At 40.5% G+C, this 27,392-nt stretch overlaps 1 protein-coding gene across 1 annotated transcript in view; it reads left to right on the forward strand.

The window, feature by feature from the left end:
- Positions 1-26,478, forward strand: part of AS3MT (arsenite methyltransferase) — a 32,325-nt gene extending 5,847 nt beyond the window's left edge. The window contains 5 exon segments of the mRNA XM_078346861.1: positions 821-900; positions 2,192-2,325; positions 2,638-2,778; positions 19,603-19,736; positions 26,241-26,478. Of these exon segments, the coding sequence (XP_078202987.1) occupies positions 821-900; positions 2,192-2,325; positions 2,638-2,778; positions 19,603-19,736; positions 26,241-26,348 (597 nt within the window). The 3' untranslated portion in view covers positions 26,349-26,478.
- The last annotated feature ends 914 nt before the right edge of the window (positions 26,479-27,392 follow it).

Genomic DNA, 27,392 nt, shown 5'->3' on the forward strand with positions numbered 1-27,392 from the left:
TTTTTTTTTTTTTTTTTTTTGAGAGAGGGTCTCACTCTGTCACCCAGGCTGGGGTGCAATGGCACAATCTTGGCTCACTGCAACCTCTGCCTCCTAGGTTCAAGCGATTCTCCTGCCTCAGCCTCCTGAGCAGCTGGGATTACAAGTGCTTGCCACCTCACCCAGCTAATTTTTTTTTGGTATTTTTAGTAGAGATGTGGTTTCATCATGTTGGTCAGGCTGGTCTCGAACTCCTGACCTTGTGATCCGCCAGCCTCTGCCTCCCAAAGTGCTGGGATTACAGGCATGAGCTACCGTGCCCGGCCTGCCCAGCTAATTTTTAAATTTTCTGTATTGGAGAGATGGTCTTGCTCTGTTACCAAGGCTAGTCTGAAACTGCTAACCTCCAGCAATCTTCCCACTTCAGTCTCCTGAGTCACTGGGATGAGAGGCATGAGCCATCATACCTGACAAAGTTATATCATTCTTAAGAGATAAAAGTTTATGAATACTGCTTATATCTTGTTAGTTCTCCAGTGACCTGGGGCTGCTTTTGGTTCAGATTGGCTAAAAATTTAAGTAACCTGAATATCTTCATTTAGGAGACAGACACTCTTAGAATGTGATTTTATTACCTGTTGGACAAGCCACTGGGAGGAAAAAAATCTTGGCGCTTGACTATTGATTATAAGTGAAGAGGCAGCTGTTATTTGTTCACAAAGGGTCAGCTTAAACACTGCTATTGATTTTTAGATTTGACTTTGTTCCCTTATTCCTTTCTTTGTTATCTGGGATCAATGTAATCATTAATCTTATTTGGACTAATGTAGGTCTGTTTCAGTATGGTGGGGAGTTATATTTCAGTGACGTCTATATAAGCCTTGAACTGCCAGAAGAAATCAGGACACACAAAGCTTTATGGGGTAGGTGATTTTGTTCTGGTTAGTTTTAAGGCAGATGGTTGCTTGTGCAGAGCTCCTTTCTGCTAATAGCCAGGATGAAGGTATATCATATGAGACCACGTGGGACTAGGCCTCATATGAGGCCAAGGTTCCATTCTTCCTCTGCTATTCAAAAGTGATAGGGCTGTGGATAGTTTAATTCATCTCTTTGAGTTATTGTTTTCCAAACTATAAAACGTAAACAATAATATAGCCTGCCTTCTAGGGCTGTTACGAAGATTACATGGGATAAAGAATGGGAAAAATACTTTGAAAACTCTAGTGCAGAAATGAGGACAGTTGTTTCAGAGCTGATGCCCTCTAAGTCCCTTTATGTTCTCATCATTATTGTATTGTTTATTCCTTTATTATCATTTTAATAGTCTCTAGAAGTTGAGATAAATGCATGCTTTTCATCAGTCTATGAAATCAAAAGTTCTTATTCTTTCTTTTTTTTTTTCTTTTTTTTGAGACAGTCTCACTCTGTCACCAGGCTGGAGTGCAATGGCATGATCCAGATGACTACAACTTCCATTTTCCAGTTTCAAGCAGTTCTCCTGCCTCAGCCTCCTGAGTATTTGGGACTACGGGCATGCACCACCACACCCAGCTAAATGTTTTTTGTATTTTTAGTAGAGATGGGATTTCACCATGGTGGCCAGGATGGACTTGATCTCTTGACCCTGTGATCCGCCTGCCTCAGCCTCCCAAAGTGCTGGGATTACAGGCGTGAGCCACTGTGCCTGGCCAAAAATTCTTATTCTTAAAATAATGTTAACTTTATTCTTATATAATAATAAATAGATACTGTTAATAAGTTGCAAAGTACAAAAAAAAAAGAGAAAAAATTACTAAGTTGGACACACTGGCACACACCTGTAATCCCAGATATTTGGGAGGCTGAGGCAGGAGGATTGCTTGATTCTAGAAGTACGGGTACAGCCCGGGCATCATAGTAAAGCCCTGTCTCTTAAAAGAAATTACTTATCATCATGTAACCCAGTGATAACCTCTCTAACATTTTAGGAAATATTCATGTAATTTGGTTTATTTCTGTGCATGTGTATAATAAAATTCAGGGCATGCCATATATAGAATGTAGTTTCTAATTTTGTGTCTTTGGCCTAAATTTTAAGAAAATTTTTTAAAACTTTGTATTACACAATTGTATTGTGGAGCTATACTGTACTGTAATCATTTTGCCATTGGTAATCATTTAAGTGGTTTCTTTTCTTTTTTTTTTATCATTGTTTGCTTGTTTTTTGTTTTTTGGGTGAGTGTCTGGGTGGTGCTTTGTACTGAAAGGAACTTGCTATCCTTGCTCAAAAAATTGGGTTCTGCCCTCCACATTTGGTCACTGCCAATCTCATTTCAATTCAAAACAAGGAACTGGAAAGAGTTATCAGTAAGCTATGACAGACAGCAGGGACTATTATAACTACAACTTGAATGACTGAAATTCGGTGATTAGTAAGTGGCTTCTGATACTTGAGGGATACTTTGTGTTATCTGGAAATAGCTATCTTGTCTCCTGTCTAATGGTAACCCCCCCAATTTTGATATTTAATAAAGCACTTTGAAGTCATTCAGTAAATAGAGTGAAGTGCCCAGAAAGATAACTGATGAGATGCAAAGAAGAAAGTCATCTTTATAACTTGTTTGCTTGTTGTCTGCTGAGGGAGTGCTGGAGTTAACCGTGGATAAATTCTGTTTTTAGGTGACTGTTGTTTTGTTTCTGCAACATTTTGCCTCTTCAAATGCTCTAAGACAGGACCAACCAGGAGATGCCAAGTTATTTACAATGGAGGAATTACAGGACACGAAAAAGAACTCATGTTTGATGCGAATTTTACATTTAAGATAAATAAAATCATTTCTATGCCCTCTAAGTCCCTTTATGTTCTCATCATTATTGTGTTGTTTATTCCTTTATTATCATTTTAATAGTCTCTAGAAGTTGAGATAAATGCATGCTGTTCATCAGTCTGACTATGAAATCAAAAGTTCTTATTCTTTCTTTTTTTTTTTTTTTTTTTTGAGACGGTCTCACTCTGTCACCAGGCTGGAGTGCAATGGCATGATCCCAGATCACTACAACTTCCATTTTCCAGTTTCAAGCAGTTCTCCTGCCTCAGCCTCCTGAGTATTTGGGACTCCAGCATTCTTTCTGCTCTTGCCCTTGCTCCAGCTGACTTTTCTTCACTTTACATTACTTCCCGCTTTTCTGGTGTTGGTTTGTTTATGTGTGTGTTTAAATGTATATGTGTGTTTCAAGTGGAGTGAAAAGGCATTTTTTCCTCAATTCTTATTTATTTATTGACAGGGTCTCGCTCTGTCACCCAGGCTAGAGTGCAGTGGTACAATCATGGCTCACTGCAGTCTTGACCTTCTGGGCTCAAGTGATCCTCCCACCTCAGACTCATGAGTAGCTGGGACTACAGGCATGCCACCACACCTGGCTAATTTTTGTAATTTTTGTAGAGACAGGATTTCACCATGTTGTCCAGACTGGTCGGCCCACCTTGGCCTCCCAGAGTGCTGGGATTACAGGCATGAACCACCATGCCTAGCCCTTAATATTTATTATAAAAATGTTTTTGAATACAGAAAATTTAACAATAGTTCAATGAGTACCACAACACATTACCTACGTTTCAGCAGTTGAGAACATTTTTCCATATTTGCTTTGTGTGTTCAAATATATAGATATATTTATTTGCTGAGCCATTGAAAATATGTTGCAGATATTATGCCATTTCCTCTTAAATATTTCATCACGCACCCCATAGGAATGTAACATTCTCCTGCACAATTACAACACCATTACACACTGAAGAAAACTTTTTTCTTCTTCTTTTTCTTTTCTTTCTTAGAGATGGGGTTTCACCACGTTGGCCAGGCTGGTCTTGAACTCCTGACCTCAAGTGATCCACCCTCCTCGGCCTCCCAAAGTGCTGGGATTACAGCTGTGAGCCACCATGCCTGGCCTGAAGAAAACTTTTTACAAGAAGCCTCATTCAGATATTGGATTAATAGAGCTAATAGCGCTATAGAGCAATATTATGGAAAAGAGTAGGCGTATGTATAATAGTATTTCAATTGTTTAATTGTGTCGAGGAATTAAGAAATTTTTGAATGTTTGATGATGGTACTAATTGGCATTTTTACTGCTCTGTGCATAGTAAAATTTGTTTTCTCAAAATAGAAAAGTTCAGGTTTTGGAATCAGATACCCAAGTTCAAATTCTGGCTCTATTATGTATTACTTGGGTAAGCTTGAAGAAGTCACCAAAATTCATTGGGTTGCAGTTTGTTCTACTATAAAATTAGGGATAATAATACTTACTTTGCAGAATTTCAATAAGGATTAACAATAATGTAGCAAAACACTGGGTATGCACTGCAATTTCAATGAACAGAAGATACAGTCATTATTTGTGCCAAAGGTGGAAAACTTACTATTAATATTTCCTTTTTCTGATTATTTATTTATTTTAGAGATAGGGTCTCTCTCTGTCACCCAGGCTGGCGTGCAGTGGCACAATCATAGCTTAGACTCCCGGGTTCCAGTGATTCTCCCACCTCAGTCTACTAAGTAGCAGGGACTACAGGCATGTGTCACCATGCTTGGCTAATTTTTTGTGTTGTTGGTGAGACAGGTTCTTAGTATATTGTCCAGACTGGTCTTGAACTCCTGGCCTCAAGAAGCTCAGTCTCCTAAAGTTGCAAGTATGTGTCACTGTGCCCAGCTTCTTCTGATTTTTTTGGTCCAAATGGCATCTTCATTTTTTTTTTTAATTTAAAAAATGTATTTATTTCTTTATTTAGACACAGGGTCTTGCTATGTTGAGCATGCTGGGATACAGTGGCTATTCACAGGTGTAAGCATAACCCACTATAGTCTTGAACTCCTAGCCTCACAGGATCCTTCCACTTCAGCCTTCCAAGTCTGGGATTACAACTGGCCAAGCATCTTCAAATTTCTTTCTTTTTTCTTTTTTCTTTTTTTTTGAGATAGTCTCACTCTGTTACCCAGGCTGGAGTGCAGTGGCATGATCTTGGCTCACTGCAACCTCCACTGCCTGGGTTCAAACCGATTCTCTTGCCTCAGCCTCCTGAGTAGCTGGGGTTACAGGAGCATGCCCCCACACCCGACTGATTTTTGTATTTTTAGTAGAGATGGGGTTTCACCATGTTGGCCAGGCTGGTCGTGAACTCCTGACCTCAGGTGATCCACCTTCCTCAGCCTCTCAAAGTGCTGGGATTACAGGCATGAGACATGGCACCTAGCCTCATCTTCAAATTTCTTTTCTTTTCTTTTTTTTGGGGGGACGGAGTTTCCCTCTGTTGCCCAGGCTGGAGTGCAGTGGCACAATCTTGGCTCACTGCAACCTCTGCCTCTTGGGTTCAAGCAGTTTTCCTGCCTCAGCCTCCCAAGTAGCTGGGACTACAGACACATGCTACCATGCCCGGCTAATTTTTGTATTTTTATTAGAGACAAGGTTTGATAATATTGGCCAGGTTGGTCTCGAACTCCTGACCTTGTGATCTGCCCGCCTTGCCTCCTAAAGAGCTGGGATTACAGGTGTGAGCCACCGCACCCAGCGTCAAATTTCTTAAATATTTCTTGGTACGGTGGAGCCCTTAATGCTTTTTCTCTGATGCACTTTTCCTTGATGTGCTGCTTATTCCAGTAGATTCACAGAATCAGAGTGGGAAGGGCCTTTGAAACCATTGATTTGTTCTAGTGTCTTTCAAAACCTTTTTTTGTTGTTGTTGTTTTGAGATAGAGTCTTGCTGTGTCCCCCAGGCTGGAGTGCAGTGGCGCCATCTCAGCTCACTAAAACCTTCATCTCTCGAGTCCCAGCAATTCTCCTGCCTCAATCTCCCAAATAGCTGGGACTACAGATGCATACTACCATGCCCGGCTAATTTTCGTATTTTTAGTAGAGACAGGGTTTGACAATATTGGCCAGGTTGGTCTCGAACTCCTGACCTTGTGATCTGCCCGCCTTGCATCCCAAAGAGCTGGGATTACAGGTGTGAGCCACCACGCCCAGTCTCAAATTTCTTTCTTTTTTTTTTTCAATTGCATTTTAGGTTTTGGGGTACATGTGAAGAACATGCAAGATTGTTACATAGGTACACACATGACAGTGTGATTTGCTGCCTTCCTCCCCTTCACCTATATCTGGCAATTCTCCCTGTGCTATCTCTCCCCAACTACCCACCCTTCGCTGTCCCTCCCCTATTTACCCTCAACAGACCCCAGTGTGTGATGCTCCCCTCTCTGTGTCCATGTGTTCTCATTGTTCAACTCCCACCTATGAGTAAGAACATGTGGTGTTTGATTTTCTGTTCTTGTGTCAGTTTGCTGACAGTGATGGTTTCCAGGTTCTTCCATGTCCTTACAAACGACACGAACTCGTCATTTTTGATGGCTGCATAATATTCCATGGTATATATGTGCCGCATTTTCCCTTTCCAATCTATCATTGATGGGCATTTGGGTTGGTTCCAGGTCTTTGCTATTGTAAACAGTGCTGCAATGAATATTTGTGTGCATGTGTCCTTATAGTAGAACGATTTATAAACCTTTGGATATATACCCAGTAATGGGATTGCTGGGTCAAATGGAATTTCTATTTCTAGGTCCTTGAGGAATTGCCACACTGTCATCCACAATGGTTGAACTAATTTACACTCCCACCAACAGTGTAAAAGTGTTCCTATTTCTCCACATCCTCTCCAGCATCTGCTGTCTCCAGATTTTTTAATGATTGCCATTCTAACTGGCGTGAGATGGTATCTCAATGTAGTTTTAAGCATTTCTCTAATGACCATTGATGATGAGCACTTTTTCATATGTTTGTTGGCCTCATGTATGTCTTCTTTTTAAAGTGTCTGTTCATATCCTTTGCCCACTTTTGAATGGGCTTGTTTTTTTCTTGTAAATCTGTTTTAGTTATTTGTAAATTCTGGATATCAGCCCTTTGTCAGATGGGTAGACTGCAAAATTTTTTTCCCATTCTGTTGGTTGCTGATTCACTCTAATGACTGTTTCTTTTGCCATGCAGGAGCTGTGGAGTTTGATTAGGTCCCATTTGTCTATTTTGACTTTTGTTGCCAATGCTTTTGGTGTTTTGGTCATGAAGTCCTTGCCTACGCCTATGTCCTGAATGGTTTTGCCTAGATTTTCTTCTAGGGGTTTTATGGTGTTAGGTCTTATGTTTAGGTCTTTAATCCATCTGGAGTTAATTTTAGTGTAAGGTGTCAGGAAGGGGTCCAGTTTCTGTTTTCTGTAGATGGCTAGCCAGTTTTCCCAACACCATTTATTAAGCAGGGAATCCTTTTCCCATTGCTTGTTTTTGTTAGGTTTGTCAAAGATCAGATGGTTGTAGATATGTTGTGTTGCCTCCGAGGCCACGGTTCTGTTCCATTTGGTCTATATCTCTGTTTTGGTACCAGTACCATGCTGTTTTGGTTACTGTAGCCTTGTAGTATAGTTTGAAGTCCAGTAGTGTGATACCTCCCACTTTGTTCTTTTTGCTTAGAATTGACTTGACTATGCGGGCTCTCTTTTGGTTCCATATGAAGTTTAAAGTGGTTTTTTCCAGTTCTGTGAAGAAGGTCATTGGTAACTTGATGGGGATAGCGTTGAATCTGTAAATTACTTTGGCCATTTTCACAATATTGATTCTTCCTAACCATGAGCATGGAATGTTTTTCCATCTGTGTCCTCTCTTATTTCGTTGAGCAGCAGTTTGTAGTTCTCTTTGAAGAGGTCCTTTATGTTCCTTGTTAGTTGTATTCCTACGTATTTTATTCTCTCTGTAGCAATTGTGAATGGCAGTTCATTCTTGATTTGGCTCTCTTTAAGTCTGTTATTGGTGTGTAGGAATGCTTGTGGTTTTTGCACATTGATTTTTTATCCTGAGACTTTGCTGAAGTTGCTTATCAGTTTCAGGAGGTTTTGGGCTGAGAAGATGGTGTCTTCTAGATTTACAATCATGTGGTCTGCAAATAGAACAATTTGACTTCCTCCTTTCCTATCTGAATACCCTTTATTTCTTTTTCTTGCCTGATTGCTTTGGCTAGAACTTCCAGGACTATATTGAATAGGAGTGGTGAGAGAGGGCATCCTTGTCTAGTGCCAGGTTTCAAAGGGAATGCTTCCAGTTTTTGCCCATTCAGTATGATATTGGCTGTTGGTTTGTCACAAATAGCTTTTATTATTTTGAGATACGTTCCGTCAATACCTAGTTTATTGAGAGTTTTTAACATAAAGGGCTGTTGAATTTTGTCAAAGGTCTTCTCTGTGTCTATTGAGATAATCATGTGGTTTTTATGTTTGGTTCTGTTTATGTGGTGAATTATGTTTTATAGACTTGCGTATGTTGAACCAGCCTTGCATCCCCGGGATGAATCCTACTTGATCATGGTGGATAAGCTTTTTGATGTGCTGTTGCAATTGGCTTGCCAGTATTATATTTAAGATTTTTGCATCTATGTTCATCATGGATATTGGCCTGAAGTTTTCTTTTCTTGCTGAGTCTCTGCTGGGTTTTGGTATCAGGATGATGTTGGTCTCATAAAATGATTTGGGAAGGATTCTCTCTTTTTGGATTGTTTGGAATAGTTTCAGAAGGAATGGTACCAGCTCCTCTAATTCGGCTGTGAACCCATCTGGACCTGGGCTTTTTTTAGGTGGTAGGCTCTTATTGCTGCCTCAACTTCAGACCCTGTTATTGTTCTATTCAGGGTTTCGACTTCTTCCTGGTTTAGGCTTGGGAGGATGCAAGTGTCCAGGAATTTATCCATTTCTTCCAGGTTTACTAGTTTATGTGCATAGAGTTGTTTGTAATAATCTCTGATGATGGTTTGAATTTCTGTGGAATCTGTGGTGATATACCCTTTATCGTTTTTTATTGCATCTATTTATTCTCTCTTTTCCTTTTTATTAATCTGGCTAGTGGTCTATTTTATTGATCTTTTTGAAAAACCAGCTCTTGAATGGATTGATTTTTTGAAGGGTTTTTTTGTGTCTCTATCTCCTTCAGTTCTGTTCTGATCTTAGTTATTTCTTGTCTTCTGCTAGGTTTTGAGTTTTTTTTATCTTGCTCCTCTAGCTCTTTCAATTTTGATGATAGGGTGTCAATTTTAGATCTCTCCTTTCTTCTCATGTGGGCATTTATTGCTATATATTTTCCTCTAGAGACTGCTTTAAATATGTCCCAGAGATTCTGGTATGTTGTGTCTTTGTTCTTGTTGGTTTCAAAGAACATCTTTATTTCTGCCTTCATTTCATTGTTTATCCAGTCAACATTCAAGAGCCAGTTGTTCAGTTTCCAAGAAGCTGGGTGGTTCTGAGTTAGTTTCTGAATTCTGAGTTCTAACTTGATTGCACTGTGGTCTGAGAGACTGTTTGTTATGATTTCCGTTCTTTTGCATTTGCTGAGGAGTGATTTACTTCCAATTATGTGGTCAGTTTTCAAGTAGGTGCAATGTGGTGCTGAGAAGAATGTATATTCTGTGGATTTGGGGTGGAGAGTTCTGTAAATGTCTATTAGGTTTGCTTGTTCCAGGTCTGAGTTCAAGTCCTGGATATCCTTGTTAATTTTCTGTCTTGTTGATCTGTCTAATATTGACAATGGGGTGTTAAAATCTCCCACTATTATTGTGCGGGAGTCTAAGTCTCTTTGTAAGTCGTTAAGAACTTGCATTATGTATCTGGGTGCTCCTGTATTGGGTGCGTATATATTTAGGATCATTAGCTCTTCTTGTTGCATTGATCCTTTTACCATTATGTAATGTCCTTCTTTGTCTCTTTTGATCTTCATTGATTTAACATCTATTTTATCAGAGCAGAGAATTGCAACTCCTGTTTTTTTTTTTTTTTTTTTTTTTGCTCTCCATTTGCTTGGTAAATCTTCCTCCATCCCTTTATTTGGAGCCTTTGTGTATCCTTGCATGTGAGATGGGTTTCCTGGATACAGCACACCGATGGGTTTTGGCTTTTTATCCAATATGCCAGTCTGTGTCTTTTGATTGGGGCATTTAGCCCATTTACATTTAGGGTTAATATTGTTATGTGTGAATTTGATCCTGCCATTTTGATGCTAGCTGGCTGTTTTGCCCATTAGTTGATGCAGTTTCTTCATTGTGTTGATGCTCTTTACCCTTTGGTATGTTTTTGGAGTGGCTGGTACTGGTTGTTCCTTTCTATATTTAGTGCCTCTTTCAGGAGCTCTTGTAAAGCAGGCCTGATGGTGATGAAATCTCTGAGTACTTGCTTGTTCGCAAAGGATTTTATTTTTCCTTCACTTATGAAGCTTAGTTTGGCTAGATCAAATTTCTTAAATACTTTTTGGTACAGTGGAGCCCTTAATGCTTTCTCAAAGATGCACTGCTCCTTGATGTGCTGCTTATCCAGTAGATTCACAGAATCAGAGTGGGAAGGGCCTTTGAAACCATTGATTTGTTCTTTGAAACCATTGATTTGTTCCAGTGTCTTTCAAAACCTTTTTTGTTGTTGTTTTTTGAGACAGAGTCTCTCTGTCCCCCAGACTGGAGTGCAGTGGCGCCATCTCAGCTCACTAAAACCTCCACCTCCCAAGTCCCAGCAATTCTCCTGCCTCAGCCTCCTGAGTAGCTGGGACTGTAGGCACATGCCATCAAGCCCAGCTAATTTTTGTATTTTTAGTAGAGACAGGGTTTGACAATATTGGCCAGGTTGATTTTGAACTCCTGACCTTGTGATCTGCCTGCCTCGCCTCCCAAAGAGCTGGGATTACAGGTGTGAGCCACCACATCCAGCTTCAAATTTCTTAAATACTTCTTGGCACAGCGGAACCCTTAATGCTTTCTCAAAGATGCACTGCTCCTTGATGTGCTGCTTATTCCAGTAGATTCACAGAATCAGAGTGGGAAGGGCCTTTGAAACCATTGATTTGTTCTAGTGTCTTTCAAACCTTTTTGTTGTTGTTATTTTGAGACAGAGTCTCTCTGTCCCCCCAGGCTGTAGTGCAGTGGCGCCATCTCAGCTCACTGAAACCTCCACCTCCCAAGTTCCAGGGATTCTCCTGCCTCAGCCTCCCGAGTAGCTGGGACTACAGGCACGTACCACCAAGCCCAGCTAATTTTTGTATTTTTCAGTAGAAACAGCATTTCACCATATTGGCCAGGCTGGTCCCAAACTCCTGAACTCATGATCCACCTGCCTCGGTCTCCCAAAGTGCTGGGATTACAGGCGTGAGCCACCACACCTGGCCACAAAAACTATTTTTATTTTTATTATATATATATATATATATAAATAAAATCTTTTTTTCAAAAATCATTTTTAATACAATTACTTTTTAAGCAAAATTGTATATATATATGTGTGTGTGTGTGTGTGTGTGTGTGTGTGTGTGTATACATATATTTTGAGATGGAGTGTTGCTATGTTGCCTAGGCTGGAGCACAGTGGTGCAATCGTGGTTCACTGCAACCTCTGCCTCCCTAGTTCAAGTGATTCTCCTGCCTCGCCTCCCCAGTAGCTGGGACTAATTTTTGTATTTTTAATAGAGGCAGGGTTTCACCATGTTGGCCAGGCTGGTCTTGAACTCCTTGCCTCAAGTGGTCTGCCTGCCTCAGCCTCCCAAATTGGTAGGATTATAGGCATCAGCCACCATGCCAGGCCAAACATTTTTTAAATTAATGCATAATCGATGTACATATTTTCAGGGTATATCTGATAATTTAATAGTTTCATATAATTTGTACAGATCAATTAATGTAACTGGTATATCCATCACCTTGAATATTTGTCTTTTCTTTATTCTAGAAACCCATTTGAATTATTCTCTTCTAGCTATTTTGAAATATACAATAGATTATTTTAAACTATAGTCACCCTACTGATCTATTGAACACTGGGTCTTATTTCTTCTTATTAAACTGTATGTTTGTACTAATTAATCAATCTTTCTTCATCCTCCCCCCTTTGCCTGGCCTCTGGTAACCACCAGTCTACTCTCTCTGATCATGAGATCCACTTTTTTAGCTCCCACAGATCAGTGAGAACATGCAATATTCTCGTCTTTTTGTGCTTGGCTTACTTCTCTTAACGTAATGACCTGCAGTTCCATGCATGTTGCTGCAAGTGACAGGACTTCCTTCCTTTTCATGTCTGAGTATTGTTCGTGTATATATACACTGCATTTGCTTTATCCATCTGTTTGAGTCTTCTCTTTTTGTCTTAGTCTAGCTAAAGATTTGTCTATTTTGTCTTTTCAAAAAACTAACTTTTCATTTAGTTGATTTTCTGTATTTTTTGTCTCAATTTCATTTATTTCTGTTGTGATATTTATTATTCTTTCCTTCTACTAATTTTGAGTTTGATTTTTTTCATGTTTTTATAGTTTCCTCATGGGCATCACTAGGTTATTTGAAGTCTGTCTGTCCTCCCTCCCTTCCTTTCCTTCTTCTTTCTTTCTCAGGGTCTCACTCTGTCACCTGAACTGGAGTACAGTGGTGCAATCATGGCTTATAGCAGCTTTGACCTCCTGGGCTCAGGCAGTCCTCCTACCTCAGCCTCCTAAGTAGCTGGGACTACAGGCTATGATGCCTGGCTAAGTTTTGTATTTTCTGTGGAGATGGGCTTTCACCATGTTGCCCAGGCTGGTCTTGAACTTCTGGGGTCAAGCAATCCACCTGCCTTGGCCTCCCAAGGTGCTGGAATTCCAGGCATGGGCCACCACACCTGGCCTTATTTGTAGTCTTTCTACTTTTTTGATGTAAGCATTTATTGCTATAAACTTTCCTCTTAGTACCACTTCTGCTGTATCCCATAGATTTTTGCACGTTGTATTTCCATTTTCATTTGTTTCAAGAAATTTTAAATTTTTCTCTTATTTATGGACCTGTTGGTTATTTGGGAGCAGGTTGTTTAATTTCCATGTGTTTGTGAATTTGCCAAGGTTCTTTTTATTGATTTTCAGTTTTATTCCATTGTGGTAAAAAGATAATTGTTATGATTTCTACTTTTTAAAGTGTGTTAAGACTTGTTTTGTGGCCTAAGATATAGTCTATGCTGGAGAATGTTCCATGTGCTATTGAGCAGAATGTCTATTCTGCAGCTGTTGGGTAAAGTGTTCTGTAAATGTCAGCTAGGCCTATTTGATCTAGTATGTTTGATCTAGTTTAATGTTTCTTTATTATTTTCTATATGAATGCTCCATCTTACTGAGAGCAGTATGTATGGTGTTAAAGACCCCTGCTATTATTGCATTACAGTATATCTCTTCTAGATCTATTAAGGTTTGCTTTATATATTTTGGAGCTCCAGTGTTGGGTGCATAGATAACTTATATCCTCTTGCTGAATTGACCCCTTTATCATTATAGAGTGACCTTCTTTGTCTCTTTTGACAGCCTTGATTCATAGTCTATTTTATCTTATTTAAGTATAGCTACTCCTGTTCTTTTCTGGTTTCCAATTGCATGGAATGTCTTTTTTCCACCCCTTCACTTTCAGTATTTTTATAAGTAAAGTAGGTTTCTTGTAGGCAGCATATAATTGGGTCCCGTTTTTTTTTTATCCATTCAGCCACTCTATTCCTTTTTTTTTTTTTTTGTAGGGGTTGCTTTACAAGTTTTATTCAATAACTTATACAAAATATTCTGGGTAAATAAATTTCAATCCTCACCTTCCTCCTCTTCTTCGTCCAGGCTAATTTGGAAGTAACATCACACATAACTCTTTTGCTGTTAGCAACTACACACAACCAATCCATAGATTATTCTTCAAATATTTTTTGGTGAGATATGTCAGATACCTTTTGGAAAAAGGTACCTCAGAAGTTACAGTGATCTTGCTCTTGCTCCTTTCGATGTCATAATCCTCCACCAAGATTCCCAGTTTCTCCATTCACTTTGATCCTCTCTTGCAAAAACTGTTCAAAATTGGCAGCACTTATGATTCCATCCTCTAAAAGGTAGGCATAATCAAGAATGAACTTCAGAACCTGCTTCTTTGTTTGCCTTCTTTGCAAACAAGCTTTTCACAATACTCTATCCCTCCTCTTTTTTTTTTTTTTTTTGAGATAGAGTCTCACTCTGTCACCAGACACCAGGCTGGAGTGCAGTGGTGTGATCTCGGTTCATTGCAACCTCCGCCTCCCAGGTTCAAGCAATACTCCTGCTTCAGCCTCCCAAGTAGCTGGAAGTACAGGCATGCACCACTATCCCCAGCTATTTTTTTTGTATTTTTTAGTAGAGATGGAGTTTCACCATGTTGGCCTGGATGGTCTCAATCTCTTGACCTTGTGATCTGCCCGACTCAGCTTCCCAAAGTGCTAGCATTACAGGCGTGAGCCACCACGCCCAGCCTACACTATGCCTCAAAATTGGAGAATTGAGTTCTTTGACATTCAGTGTTATTATTAATACATAAAGACTCTACTTTTTTTAAATTGATACATAATCAATGTACCTATTTTACAGGGTTCATATGATAATTTAATACATTCATATAATTTGTAAAGATCAAAGTAATGTAATTGGGATACCTATCACCTTAAATGTTTATCTTTTCTTTATGTTAGAAACATAAAAATTATCCTTTTCTAGCTATTTTCAAATATATAATATATTATTGTAAACTATAGTAACTTTACTGATATATCAAACACTAGGTCTTATTTCTTTCATGAGACCCTATATTTGTAAGCATTAATCAACTTCTCTTTATCTCCCTCAACATGTACCCTTTCTGGCCTTTGGTAACCACCAATGTACTCTATATCTTAATGAGTTCCACTTTTTTAGCTTCCATGTATCAGTGAGAATATGTGATATTTGTCTTTCTGTGTTTGCCTTATTTATCTTAACATTAATGACCTGCAGTTCCATGCAGTTGCTGCAGATGACAGGGTTTCCTTCTTTTTTAAAGTTTAATTAGTATTCCATTGTGTATATATGCCACATTTTATTTTTATTTTACTTTTTTTTTTTTTGAGGGGGGGAGGAAGGAAGGAAGGGAAGAAGGACGGTAGGGAGGAAGGAAGGGATGAAGGAAGGAAGGAAGGGAGGAAGCGGGGAGGGAGGGAGGGAGGGAAGGGAAGGAAGGAAATCAAGCAATGAGAGAGATATTGCTGACCTGGATCTAGAGGTTTACAAGTTGATTTCTTTTTTTTTTTTGAGAGAAGGAAAGAAAAAAAAATAAGTAAAGGAGAAGAAGAAAGAGGAAGAGAAAGAGGGAGAGTAAATGGAAATATTGCTTTATTTTGAAAAAAATTGGGTATTAATAATGGCCAATCAATGTTTCATTTAAACTTATGGGTAGGTGTGATGTGGTATTGACAAGAATGTATATTTTGTGTATTTGAAGTGGGGAGCTCTATAAATATTTATTAAGTTTACTTGTTCTGGATCTGAGTTCGAGTCCTTGATATCCTTATTAATTTTCTGTCTCATTGAATCTAAGTCTCGTATCTGGGTGTTAGGATCGTTAGCTCTTGTTCTTGCATTGATCCTTTTACCACTATATCTTTGTTGCTTTAAAATCTATTTTATCCGATACGAGAATTGCAACTCCTGCTTTTTATTTATTTATTATTTATTTTTGCTCTCCATTTGGTTGGTAAATCTTTCTCCATCCCTTTGTTTTGAGTCTTTGTGTATCCTTGCATGTGAAACAGGTCTGGATGTAACATGCCATTGGGTTTTGGCTGTGTCTTTTGATTGGGGGATTTAGTCAGTTTAAATTTAGGATTACTGCCATTTGATGCTGACTGGCTGTTTTATCCATTCGTTGGTGTAAATTCTTCTTTATGTTGGTGCTCTTTACTTTTTGGTGTATTTTTAGAAAGGCTAATACTGGTTGTTTCTTTCTGTGTGTAATGCTTCTTTCAGAAGCTCTTGTAAAGCAGGCCTGGTGGTAATAAAATCTCTGAGTTCTTGCTTGTTCATAAAAGATTTTATTTTTCCTTCAGTTGTGAAGCTTAGTTTGGCTGGATATGAAATTCTGGGCTGGAAGTTCTGTTCTTTGAGGATGTTAAATATTGGCCCCCACTCTCTTCTGGCTTGTAGAGTTTCTGCTGAGAGATCTGCTGTAAGTCTGATAGGTTTGCCTTTGTGGGTAACCTGACCTTTCTCTCTGGCTGCCCTTAGTATTTTCTCCTTCGTTTCAACCCTGGTGAATCTAAGGATTATGTGCCTTGGGGTTGCTCTTCTTGAGGAATATCTTTGTGGTGTTCTCTGTATTACCTGGGGTTGAATGTTGACCTGCTTTGCTAGTTTAGGAAAATTTTCCTGAATAATATCCTGAAGGGTATTTTCCAGCTTGGATTCATTCTCTCCGTCGCATTCAGGTACACCTATCAAACGTAAATTTGGTCTTTTCACATAGTCCCACATTTCTTGGAGACTTTGCTCATTCCTTTTTATGCTTTTTTCTCTAATCTTTTCTTCACGTTTTATTTCATTAAGTTGGACTTTGACCTCTGATATCCCTTCTTCTGCTTGAACAATTCGAGTGTTTAAACCTGTGCATACTTCTCGGAGTTCCTGTATTGTATTCTTCATTTCCATTAATTCACTCATACTCCTCTCTAAGTTGTCTATTCTCAATAGGATTTCATCAAACCTTTTTTCAAAGTTCCTAGTTTCTTTACGTTGGGCTACAACATGTTCTTTTAACTCACCGAAGTTTGTTATTATCCATTCCTTGAAGAGTAATTCTGTCATCAGGATGTGCTCGTTCTCCATCAAGCCTTGTTCCACTGTTGATGTGGAACTGTGATCATCTTTAGAGGGAGAGGAGTTCTGACTTTGAGTATTCTCAGCTTTTTTACGCTGGTTTCTTCCCATCATTGTAAATTTATCCTCCTGTCGTCTTTGAAATTACCAACTTTCAGATTAGGTCTCTTGAGTGGACGTCCAGGTTGTTAGTTCCCAGGGCCAGAGCAGCGGCGTTAAAACTGATGGTGCTTTTCTGCCCAGGATTCTCCTGTCAGGCTTCCTTCTTGTGTCCGTAGTAGGCGACTCTGCCTTCCTGGGGCTCCAAACCTCGGTCAGAAGGGGAACCGGTCCTGTTTACTCTGCGCCGAGCGCTGCCTCGCCAAGGTGCCATCACAGCCGCTGCTCCGGGCTCTGGTGTTGTGCTGGGGGCCCGTGTGGGTCCTCCGAACCTGTTTACTCTGCTCCGAGAGCTGCGGCACCAAGGTGCTGGCGGAACTGCTGCGCCGGTCACGAAAGTCGCGCTGGCGACCTGTGTGATTCCTCCACTGGGGGATCTTCTGCTCCGTGAGCGACCAGAATTTGTCTGGAAGTGTGGCGTCCTCTAGTTCTCCGCGTCTTCCCTGAGAGCTGCAATCCTGAGATGTTAGCGATCGGCCATCTTGGATCGTTCCCTATTTTTATTTTACTTTAATTTCTGAGGTACATGTGCAGATCTTGCAGGATTGTTACATAGGCATACACATGTCATGGTAATTTGCTGCCTCCATCACCCCATCACCCACATTATTAGGTATTTCTCCTAATGTTATCCCCCTCAACCTCCCCACCCACTGCTGTCCCTCCCCTAGCCCCCCACCTCGTAACAGACCCCAGTGTGTGATGTTCCCCTCCCTGTGTCCATTTTTTCTTATTGTTCAACACCCACTTGAGTAAGAACAGGCAGTGTTTGGTTTTCTGTTCTTGTGTCAGTTTGCTGAGAATGATGGTTTCCAGATTCATCCATGTTCCTGCAAAGGACATGAACTCATCCTTTTTTATGGCTGCATAGTATATGTGTATATGTGTATAGTATATGTATATATCCATGGCATATATGTGCCACATTTTCTTTATCCAGTCTATCCTTGATGGGCATTTGGGTTGGTTCCAAGTCTTTGTTATTGTAAACACTGCCACAATGAACATATGTGTACATGTGTCTTTATAATAGAACGATGTATAATCCTTTGGGTATATACCCAGTAATGGGATTGCTGGGACAAATGGTATTTCTATTTCTAGATCCTTAAGGAATTGCCACACTGTCTTCCATAATGGTTGAACTAATTTACACTCCCACCAACAGTGTGAAAGTGTTCCCATTTCTGTTCCCTCTTCAGCATCTGTTGTCTCCAGATTTTTTAATGATCACCATTCTAACTGGTGTGAAATGGTATCTAAATGTGGTTTTGATTTGCATTTCTCTAATGATCAGTGATGATGAGCATTTTTTCATATGTTTGTTGGCCACATTAATGTCTTCTTTTGAAAAGTGTCTGTTCATATCCCTCACCCACTTTTTGATGGGTTTGTTTGCCTTTTTCTTGTATATTTGTTTTAGTTATTTGTAGATTCTGAATATTAGCCCTTTGTCAGATGGGTAGCTTGCAAAAATTTTTTCCCATTCCATCGGTTTGCCGGTTCACTCTAATGATTGTTTCTTTTGCTGTGCAGAAGCTCTTAAGTTTAATTAGATCCCATTTATCTATTTTGGCTTTTGTTGCCATTGCTTTTCGTGATTTAATCATGAAGTCCTTGCCTATGCTTATGTCCTGAGTGGTATTGCCTAGGTTTTCTTCTAGGGTTTTTATGGTGTTAGGTCTTATGTTTAAATCTTTAATCCATCTGGAGTTAATTTTTGTATAACGTATATGGAAGGGGTCCAGTTTCAGCTTTCTGCACATGGCTAGCCAGTTTTTCCAACACCATTTATTAAACAGGGAATTCTTTCCCCATTGCTTGTATTTGTCAGGTTTGTCAAAGATCAGATAGTTGTAGTTATGTGGCATTACTTCCAAGGCCTCTGTTCTGTTCCATTGGTCTATATCTCTGTTTTGGTACCAGCACCATGCTGTTTTGATTACTATAGCCTTGTAGTATAGTTTGAAGTCGGGTAGTGTGATACCTCCAGCTTTGTTCTTTTTGCTTAGGATTATCTTGGCTATGTGGGCTCTTTTTTGGTTCCATATGAAGTTTAAGGTGTTTTTTTCCAGTTCTGTGAAGAAGGGGATAGCAGTGAATCTATCAATTACTTCAAGCAGTATGGCCATTTTCATGATATTGATTCTTCCTAACCATGAGCATGGAATGTTTTTCCATCTGTGTCCTCTCTTATTTCCTTGAGCAGTGGTTTGCAGTTCTCCTTGAAGAGCTCCTTCACGTCCTTTGTTAATTGTATTCCTAGGTATCTTATTCTCTTTGCAGCAATTGTGAATGGGAGTTTGCTCATGATTTGGCTCTCTGTTTGTTATTGGTGTATAGGAATGCTTGTGGTTTTTGCACATTGATTTTGTAACCTGAGACTATACACCACATTTTCTTCATCCATTCATCCACTGATGGATTCATCACATTTTCTTCATCCATTCATCCACTGCTTGGGTTGATTCATATCTTGGTTATTGTGATTAATGCTGTGGTCAACATGGTGAGTGCAGATATTTCCTTGACACACTGATTTCATTTTCTTTAGATATATACCCAGCAGTGGGATTGCTGGGTCATATGGTAGTTCTATTTTTAATTTTTTGAGGACTCTCCATACTGTTTTCCATAATGGTGTGCTAATTTAAATTCCCACCAACAGTGTATAAAAATTACTACTGGTGAGGATGTAGAGAAGAGGGTACTTCTGGGCATTTTTCTTCTATTGAGACTAACGTTGCAACTCTTAGCATATGTTTTTTTATACTACCCTTTAGGAAGGTGAAATTGTTTAAGTGGATGAAGAAATGGCAGCTATCTTGAAGAATTAACGATTTGCTCAAGATTTTCTGATCAGACCAATTGGAGAGATGTCATCGTCTGGAGGCTGTTCTGCTTTAGAGTTAAAGGTTTGTTTGGCTTTCACTACCTCAGAGAACTATTTTATGTTATTTGTTTCTGAGACAGAGTCTCTCTCTGTCACCCAGGCTGGAGTGCAGTGGTGTGATCTTGGCTTACTGCAACCGCCTGCTGGGTTCAAGCAAGTCTCCCTGCCTCAGCCTCCCAAGTAGCTGGGATTACAGGTGTGGGCAACCACCCCCAGCTAATTTTTGTGTTTTTTAGTAGAGACAGGGTTTTGCCATGTTGGCCAGGCTGGCCTTGAACTCCTGACCTCAGGTGATCTGCCCACCTCAGTCTCTCAAAGTGCCAGGATTACAGGTATGAGCCACCATGCCTGGCCAGTATGCATGCTATCTTGAGGCACACTTCTCTTACTGGTCAAATGTTATTAGAAGATATATACCAGTTAGGGCTGGGCTCAGTGGCTCATGCCTGTAATCCCAGCACTTTGGGAGGCTGAGGCAGGTGGATCACGAGGTCAGACGTTCAAGACCAGCCTGGCCAACATGGTGAAACCCTGTCCAAAAAAAAAAAAAAAAGAGGCAAAATGGTGGCATTTAACTGGTATATAATCTTTTTCTTTTTTTTGAGACAGAGTCTCACTCTGTCACCCAGGCTGGAGTGCAGTGGCGTGATCTCAGCTCACTGCAACGTCCACCTCCCGGGTTCAAGTGATTCTCCTGCCTCAGTGTCCTTAGTAGCTGGGATACAGGCATCTGCCACTACACCTTGCTAATTTTTTGTACTTTTGTTAGAGACGGAGTTTCACTGTGTTGGCCAGGCTGGTCTCGATTGCCTGACCTCATGATCCACCTGCCTCAGCCTCCTAAAGTGCTGATTACAGGTGTGAGCCACCAACCCCCCTCCCAGCCCATTTTGCCTCTTAATTCGCATGCTTGAGCCCACTTGCCCAACTCCTAAGATCTTATCAGGAAGCTGCTGATCACCAGTTTCAGGTGTTTCTGTTTACTGAGAGACTTCCTTTCCCTGGTGCTGGCTGAGACTAACTGTGATTTTAGAGAGACAGTTAACAACCACCTGATCATCACCTAATGGTCACCCGATATTCCTGGTGGGGTCTGCCGGGGAGCCTTCTCCTGCCCTGCTCACGCCTGACTAGCTATTATACCTACTTTAACAAGCTCTCCAAAATTCAGGAACCTTTTGTGAATATTCTGATTTTATGATCACATAGTTATTTGTGTATTTTAGTAAGAGTCTTTTCTTTTGAAACAGGGTAATTGGAGACACTGGTTATTTTGCCAAGGCTTTCACTGGAATAACATTTTTAGGTAAAGTTCTAGCAAAGTCAACTTGAAAAGAGCCTACATGGCCAATCAAATTTTTGCTGGACTTTATGTGGATGATCAGGCAAAGTATAATTTGTCTTTAGTATGAAAGGAGGGGCTGGGTGCAGTAGTTCACATCTATAATCCCAGCACTTTGGGAGGCTGAGACAGGTGGGTTGCTTGAGCTCAGAAGTTTAAGACCAGCATGGGCAACATGGTGAAACCCTGTCTCCACCAAAAATCCAAAAAAATTAGCTGGGCATGGTGGCACATGCCAGTCATCCCAGCTACTCAGGAGGCTGAGATGGGAGGATTGCTTGAGCCCAAGGAGGTGGAGGGCAGTGAGCCAAGATTTCACCACTGCACTCCAGCCTGGGCAATGGAGTGAGACTCTGTCAAAAAAAAAAAGAAGGCTAGAGAGAGAAATGTTTTCAGAGGAAAAATATAACAACTGTTACTAGATTTCCAGCCTAGACTTTTGTTTTTTGAGTGCATATTGAATCATTATTTCTTGGCTACAATAACCCTCTAAAGATAAACCAGGTTATAATTTTTCTTTGTTTTTAGTTTGTGCCCTAATGGAATAGGTTCCTTTTTCTGTTTGGACACATGAATACTCTTTTGACTGTCATATTATTAGTGTTATTTATATCTCTTTGTTTTACTTCCAAAGAAACCAGAATTATGGTATTTCAAGGCTAGAGAATTCCTCATTTGGAATACCACTGGTCCTGATCTGCTCAAATTCCCTGATGCTAAAATTATATAAGCACCCTTCTCTAGGGCCCAGGGACCTATCATAGAAGAGGTAGGTGTTTGAGATTGTAATGGCCAGTTTTGAGAGAATTAGTTCAGCCCTTCCAAATCAAAAATGGGTACACTGATGTCTAAACAGCTGGCAAAATAAGGGACTCTGCCTCCTGGGTTATTACATGTGTGGCACCTTTTCATCCATCCAAACCATAAAGAATTTCCTGCTTCCTGAAGACTAAAAAGAAAATTATCACTGAGAGGATATAAAGGTACCTCATATTAAAGTCTTCTAGGTATAATACTCCAAATTATGAGATTTATGGAAATAGACATATATTTTTTTTAAAGTTTTAGAATAAATTACTGAAAGACCACAGAAAACATTGTAGCACAACAGAAGTCTCTAAATTCCTTAGCTTAAAAGGTTTTAACAATGCTTATGTTTTGTATAGCTAATTGCTGTAAGTCTGTAACTAAAATCAAGATTACAGTAGCTCAGTGCATGGAAGTTAAAGATAAGTCAGTTTTTTAACCTCACCTTTGGCTTTTTGTTTGTTGCCTTTTTTTTTTTTTTTTTTTTTTTTTTTGAGACAAAGTCTCACTCTGTCACCCAGGGTGGACTGCAATGGCATGGTCTTGGCTCACTGCAACCTCTGCCTCCTGGGTTGAAGAGATTCTCCTGCCTCAGCCTCCCAAGTAGCTGGAACTAAAGCTGTGTGCCACCATACCCGGTTAATTTTTGTATTTTTAGTAGAGATGGGGTTTCACTATGTTAGTCAGGCTGGTCTTGAACTCCTGCCCTCAGGTGATCTGCCTGCCTCAGCCTCCCAAAGTGCTGGGATTACAGGTGTGAGCCACAGAGCCTGGCTACTCTGGCTATTTTTTTTTTTTTAAAAAAGAGTTAAATGAGTTTGCTTTTACAGAAGACCATTTTCTTTCAGCATAGCTGTCCTTGTTCTCCCTCCCAGTGTGCGTGCAGTGCATGTACGGGAGGTTCTTGACCTCAGATATAAATCATAAAATTCCACATATTTGACCTGGTTTATCCCAACATAAGATCTTTCTGTTTTAATTTATTTCAGCCTGCAGATGTGCCAATGTCTTTGGGTCAGTTTCAAGTTTTTGAAATGGGAATAAAGAACATTGAAGCAAGATTTTAATAAATGAAACAGCTCTGTGACCTAGGAATATAACCTTGTGCTCTTAAGGGAGGATATTCTTATCTTTCTTTTTTTTTCAAACGGAAGACCTTTATGATAAACACTGGAGTACAGAGAGTACACATAGGTGGCGGGAAGGGTAGTATATATACTTAATGTTTGAGACCTCTTCTGCTTTTTCTTTTCTTCATCTTCTTTTTAATCCTGATAAGCAAAGTGTATTTTGCGATTAAAAGAATAACACTGTTAAAACACTGCAGCATCTGGCTGGGTGCAGTGGCTCATACCTGTAATCCCAGCACTTTGGGAGACAGAGGCAGGGGGATCACCTGAGGTCAGGAGTTCAAGAGCAGCCTGTCCAACATGGTGAAACCCCCCTCTACTAAAAATACAAAAAATTAGCCAGGTGTAGTACCTGTAATTCCAGCTTTTCGGGAGGCTGAGGCAGGAGAATCGCTTGAACCTGGAGGCGGAGGTTGCAGTGAGCCAAGACCATGCCACTGCCCTCCAGCCTGGGCAACAAAGGGAGACTCCCTCTCAAAAACAAACAAAAAAACAAAACACTGCAGCATCTGAAATGATACAGACAGGATTAGGGCTATGGACTGTCTTGTTTAATAGTAATGGTAGTAATAGCATTAACAACCATAGCAATACTATGGAGGAATTAACTTTTATTGAATAGTTTTTGTTTGTTTTTTGAAATGGAGTATTGCTCTGTCACCCAGGCTGGAGTGCAGTTGTGCAATCTTGGCTCACTGCAACCTCCACCTCCCTGGTTCAAGCGATTCTCCTGCATTGGCCTCCCGAGTAGCTGGGACTACAGCTGTGTGCCACCACACCCGGCTACTTTTTTGTATTTTTTAGTAGAGACGGGGTTTTACCATGTTAGCCAGAATGGTCTCAAACTCCAGACCTTGTGATCCGCATGCCTCGGCCTCCCAAAGTGCTGGGATTACAGGTGTGAGCCACTGCGTTCAGCCAATAATATTGAATAGTTAATATGTTTAAGGCACCGTTATCATTTAGTCCTCACAATAATCCTTATTACCTTCATTTGACAGATGGAGAAATTCAGGCTCTGAAAGATTCATTTACAAATCCAAAGTCATACAGCTAGAAAGTGGTGAATTTGAACCCACATCTGATTCTGGAGCTGACACTCTAAACCATTGTGCTGCTCAGTCTCTCCATAGTTATACTTTTCATAGACTCATAGGATGTTAGTGCAGGAAAGGACTGTTTATCTGGGTACCCCACCTTTCATTTCCTTACAGTCTTGAGATCTTTTTGAACTAGAAGAATGTGTTTGGAAGTGATATTGATACCATCGCTTCCTATTGGTAGATAGAACATTGAGTGGGAAGAAGAAGGGTATGGAAAATCATTTTTCTGGGTGAAAAAGAGGAGGGGCAAACTCTTTCTTTTTCTTTTTTCTTTTTTGAGACAGAGTCTCGCTCTGTTGCCAGGCTGGAGTGCAGTGGTGTGCTCTCGGCTCACTGCAACCTCTGCCTCCTGGGTTTAAGCGATTCTCCTGCTTCAGCCTCCCGAGTAGCTGGGACTACAGATGTGTGCCACCATGCCCAGCTAATTTTTGTATTTTTAGTAGAGATGGGGTTTCACCATGTTGGCCAGGATGGTCTCAATCTCTTGACCTCGTGATCCGCCCCCCTCAGCCTCCCAATGCTGGGATTACAGGCGTGATTTATTTATTTATTTATTTATTTATTTAGACAGAGTTTTACTTCATTGTTCAGGCTGGAGTGCAATGGTGCAATCTTCACTCACTGCAACCTTCACCTCCTGGGATCAAGCGATTCTCTTGCCTCAACCTTCCAAGTAGCTGGGATCAGAAGTGTGTGTCACCACACCCAGTTAATTTTTGCATTTTTGCTAGAGATGGGTTTTCACCATGTTGGCCAGGCTGGTCTTGAACTCCTGACATCAAGTGATCCACTTCCCTTGGCCTCCCAGAGTGCTGGGATTACAAGCATGAGCCACTGTGGGAGGCCAGGGTGAACCCTTTCAAGCAGTAGTTCCTGTATACTGAGAGGTGGAAATGCAATTAATATGAAAGCTGAGCTGTAGCAACCAGCAGAGCTGGCCTTCGTCCAGGCTTGGAGATCCCCTGCCAGATGCTCATCTCACCAGATAAAGGCAGACCTTTGCATTTTAGAAAGGTAAGCACTGAGGGACAGTGAGACCAAGGCCACCAGTAAGTCAGTCACTTCAGTAAAGGAAATGGTCCGATAGTCCGTCAGTTTCATGAATGTAGTCTGTGCCTGCCTTGTACTCCCCTCTATTTGCAATAAGTAGTAGGACTGTAAACTTATGTTTAATGAATTCATTACCAATATTTAATGTGGCAAGTTCATGCTTTTTTTTTTTTTTTTTTTTTTTTTGAGATGGAGTCTTGTTCTATCTCCTAGGCTGGAGTGCTGCAGTGGTATGATCCCAGCTCACTGCAACCTCCACCTCCTAGGTTCAAGCGATTCTCCTGCCTCAGCCTCCCAAGTAGCTGAGACTATAGGTATGCACCACCACGCCTGGCTAATTTTTTGTATTTTTAGTAAGATGGGGTTTTGTCATATTGCCCAGGCTGGTTTCAAACTCCTGGCCTCAGGTGATCCACCTGTCTCCGCCTCCCCAAATGCCAGGATTACAGGTGTGAGCCACTGTGCCTGCTCCCATGATCTTAATTTTCTATCTTTGTGCCTGGCTTTTCTTTGGTCCCACTGGTGCTATTGTTAGAGGTATCTCATTTGGAGATGAAAGGAGGGAAAATAAATACAGCAGTCTTACCTTTTAAAAACTCCACGTATTCTCCTCTGGGATCTGTGTGGCCATTGCTGGCAATTCCATCTGAAGCATCAGCAATTGACAAATGACAGCCTTACATCTGGGACTCACTTTCCTGTTTGGTATAAATGTTTCTGGAGATCAGAATAAAGGAAGAGAATAAGTTTTAGCATTTCAGTATCTCCATTCCAAAGAGGTTTAAAAGGCATATGCAAACGATAATCCCACAAAACAAAATCAACTGAGTGAAAGTCAATGCTTGGCCCAACAGGGACCGTCTTTAAAAAGTTTTAAGTGAAGTTTACCTTGAAAGTTGTAATAATTTCATTAGAAGCCTCAGGAAGTAAGTGGCTTTATGGCAGAATGACTGATGTTACTCTCAGGACCCCATGAATTGTAAAATTTTATCTCTGTTCTATGTAAATCAACCTAAATCAAACAGAAATATTAGTGTTCGGGTACATCAGAACACCTTTAACTCGTCCTTTCATTTTGGTTTGCCTTTTGACAGGTTGTAATCACAGATCCATTTAAGCTTGCAGAGGAGTCTGACAATATGAAGTCCAGATGTGTCTCTGATGCTGCTGGAGGCTTCTGTGGCACAAAGAAAAGCTGCTAAATCCACAGCCAACCAGGGGACCACAGCAGTGATTTGCATGGTTTTTAACCTGCTTTTCCCCATGGCAGAGACCATAAGAAACAATTAATGGGGCTGGGCGCAGTGGCTCATGCCTATAATCCCAGCACTTTGGGAGGCTGAGGCAGGCAGATCACCTGAGGTCAGGAGTTTGAGACCAGCCTGGCCAACATGGTGAAATTCCATCTCTACTAAAAATACAAAAAAATTAGCTGGGCATGGTGGCGCACATCAGTAGTCCCAACTACTTGGGAGGCTGAGGCAGGAAAATCGCCTGAACCCAGGAAGTTGAGGCTAAAGTGAGTCAACATCACACCGTTGTAGTCCAACCTGGTTGGCAGAGCAAGACTGTCTCAAAAGAAAAAACAACAACAAATGGTAGAGAGCCACCATATTCCAAATTAATGAAAAAGAAATGAATTATTTTTAGGAGGTATTGATTAAAGGTTCACAGCAAATCATATGAAGACAAGTTAAGCAGACTTTTTTTCTATTTCCTAATTCAAAGTTCTGGTGCCACATAGTGGTCAAAAATGGAACAGAGAAGCTGTCTTAAGGCTTGTTCATGAAGCAGGAAAGGCATCAGAAGAATAACAGTTGACAGAGGGACTCAGGAAAAGTATCTTCCTTTTGATCTTTTGCATAGCACCTTTTGAACTTTTCACTACGTTTGCTTATTAAACAAAGCTCCTACTAATGCAATCATACTAATCATGCCAAAAGATTGCCAAATCATGTTTGGTAGGAGAACTGTTGAGGTAGTTTTCAAACAAATGCTTTTTTTTTTTTGATATGGAGTCTTGCTGCTCTGTCGCCCAGGCTGGAGTGCAGTGGCACAATCTCGGCTAACTGCAACCTCTGCCTCCCAGGTTCAAGCAATTCTCCTGCCTCAGCTTCCCGAGTAGCTGGGACTATAGGCATGTGCCACCATGCTGGGCTAATTTTTTGTATTTTAGTAGAGATGGGGTTTCACCATGTTCACCAGGATGGTCTCAATCTCCTGACCTCATGATCCGCCCGCTCCAG

This window comes from Callithrix jacchus, chromosome 12 (genome assembly GCF_049354715.1).
Source record: "Callithrix jacchus isolate 240 chromosome 12, calJac240_pri, whole genome shotgun sequence".
In the NCBI taxonomy this organism is placed as follows: Eukaryota; Metazoa; Chordata; class Mammalia; order Primates; family Cebidae; genus Callithrix; species Callithrix jacchus.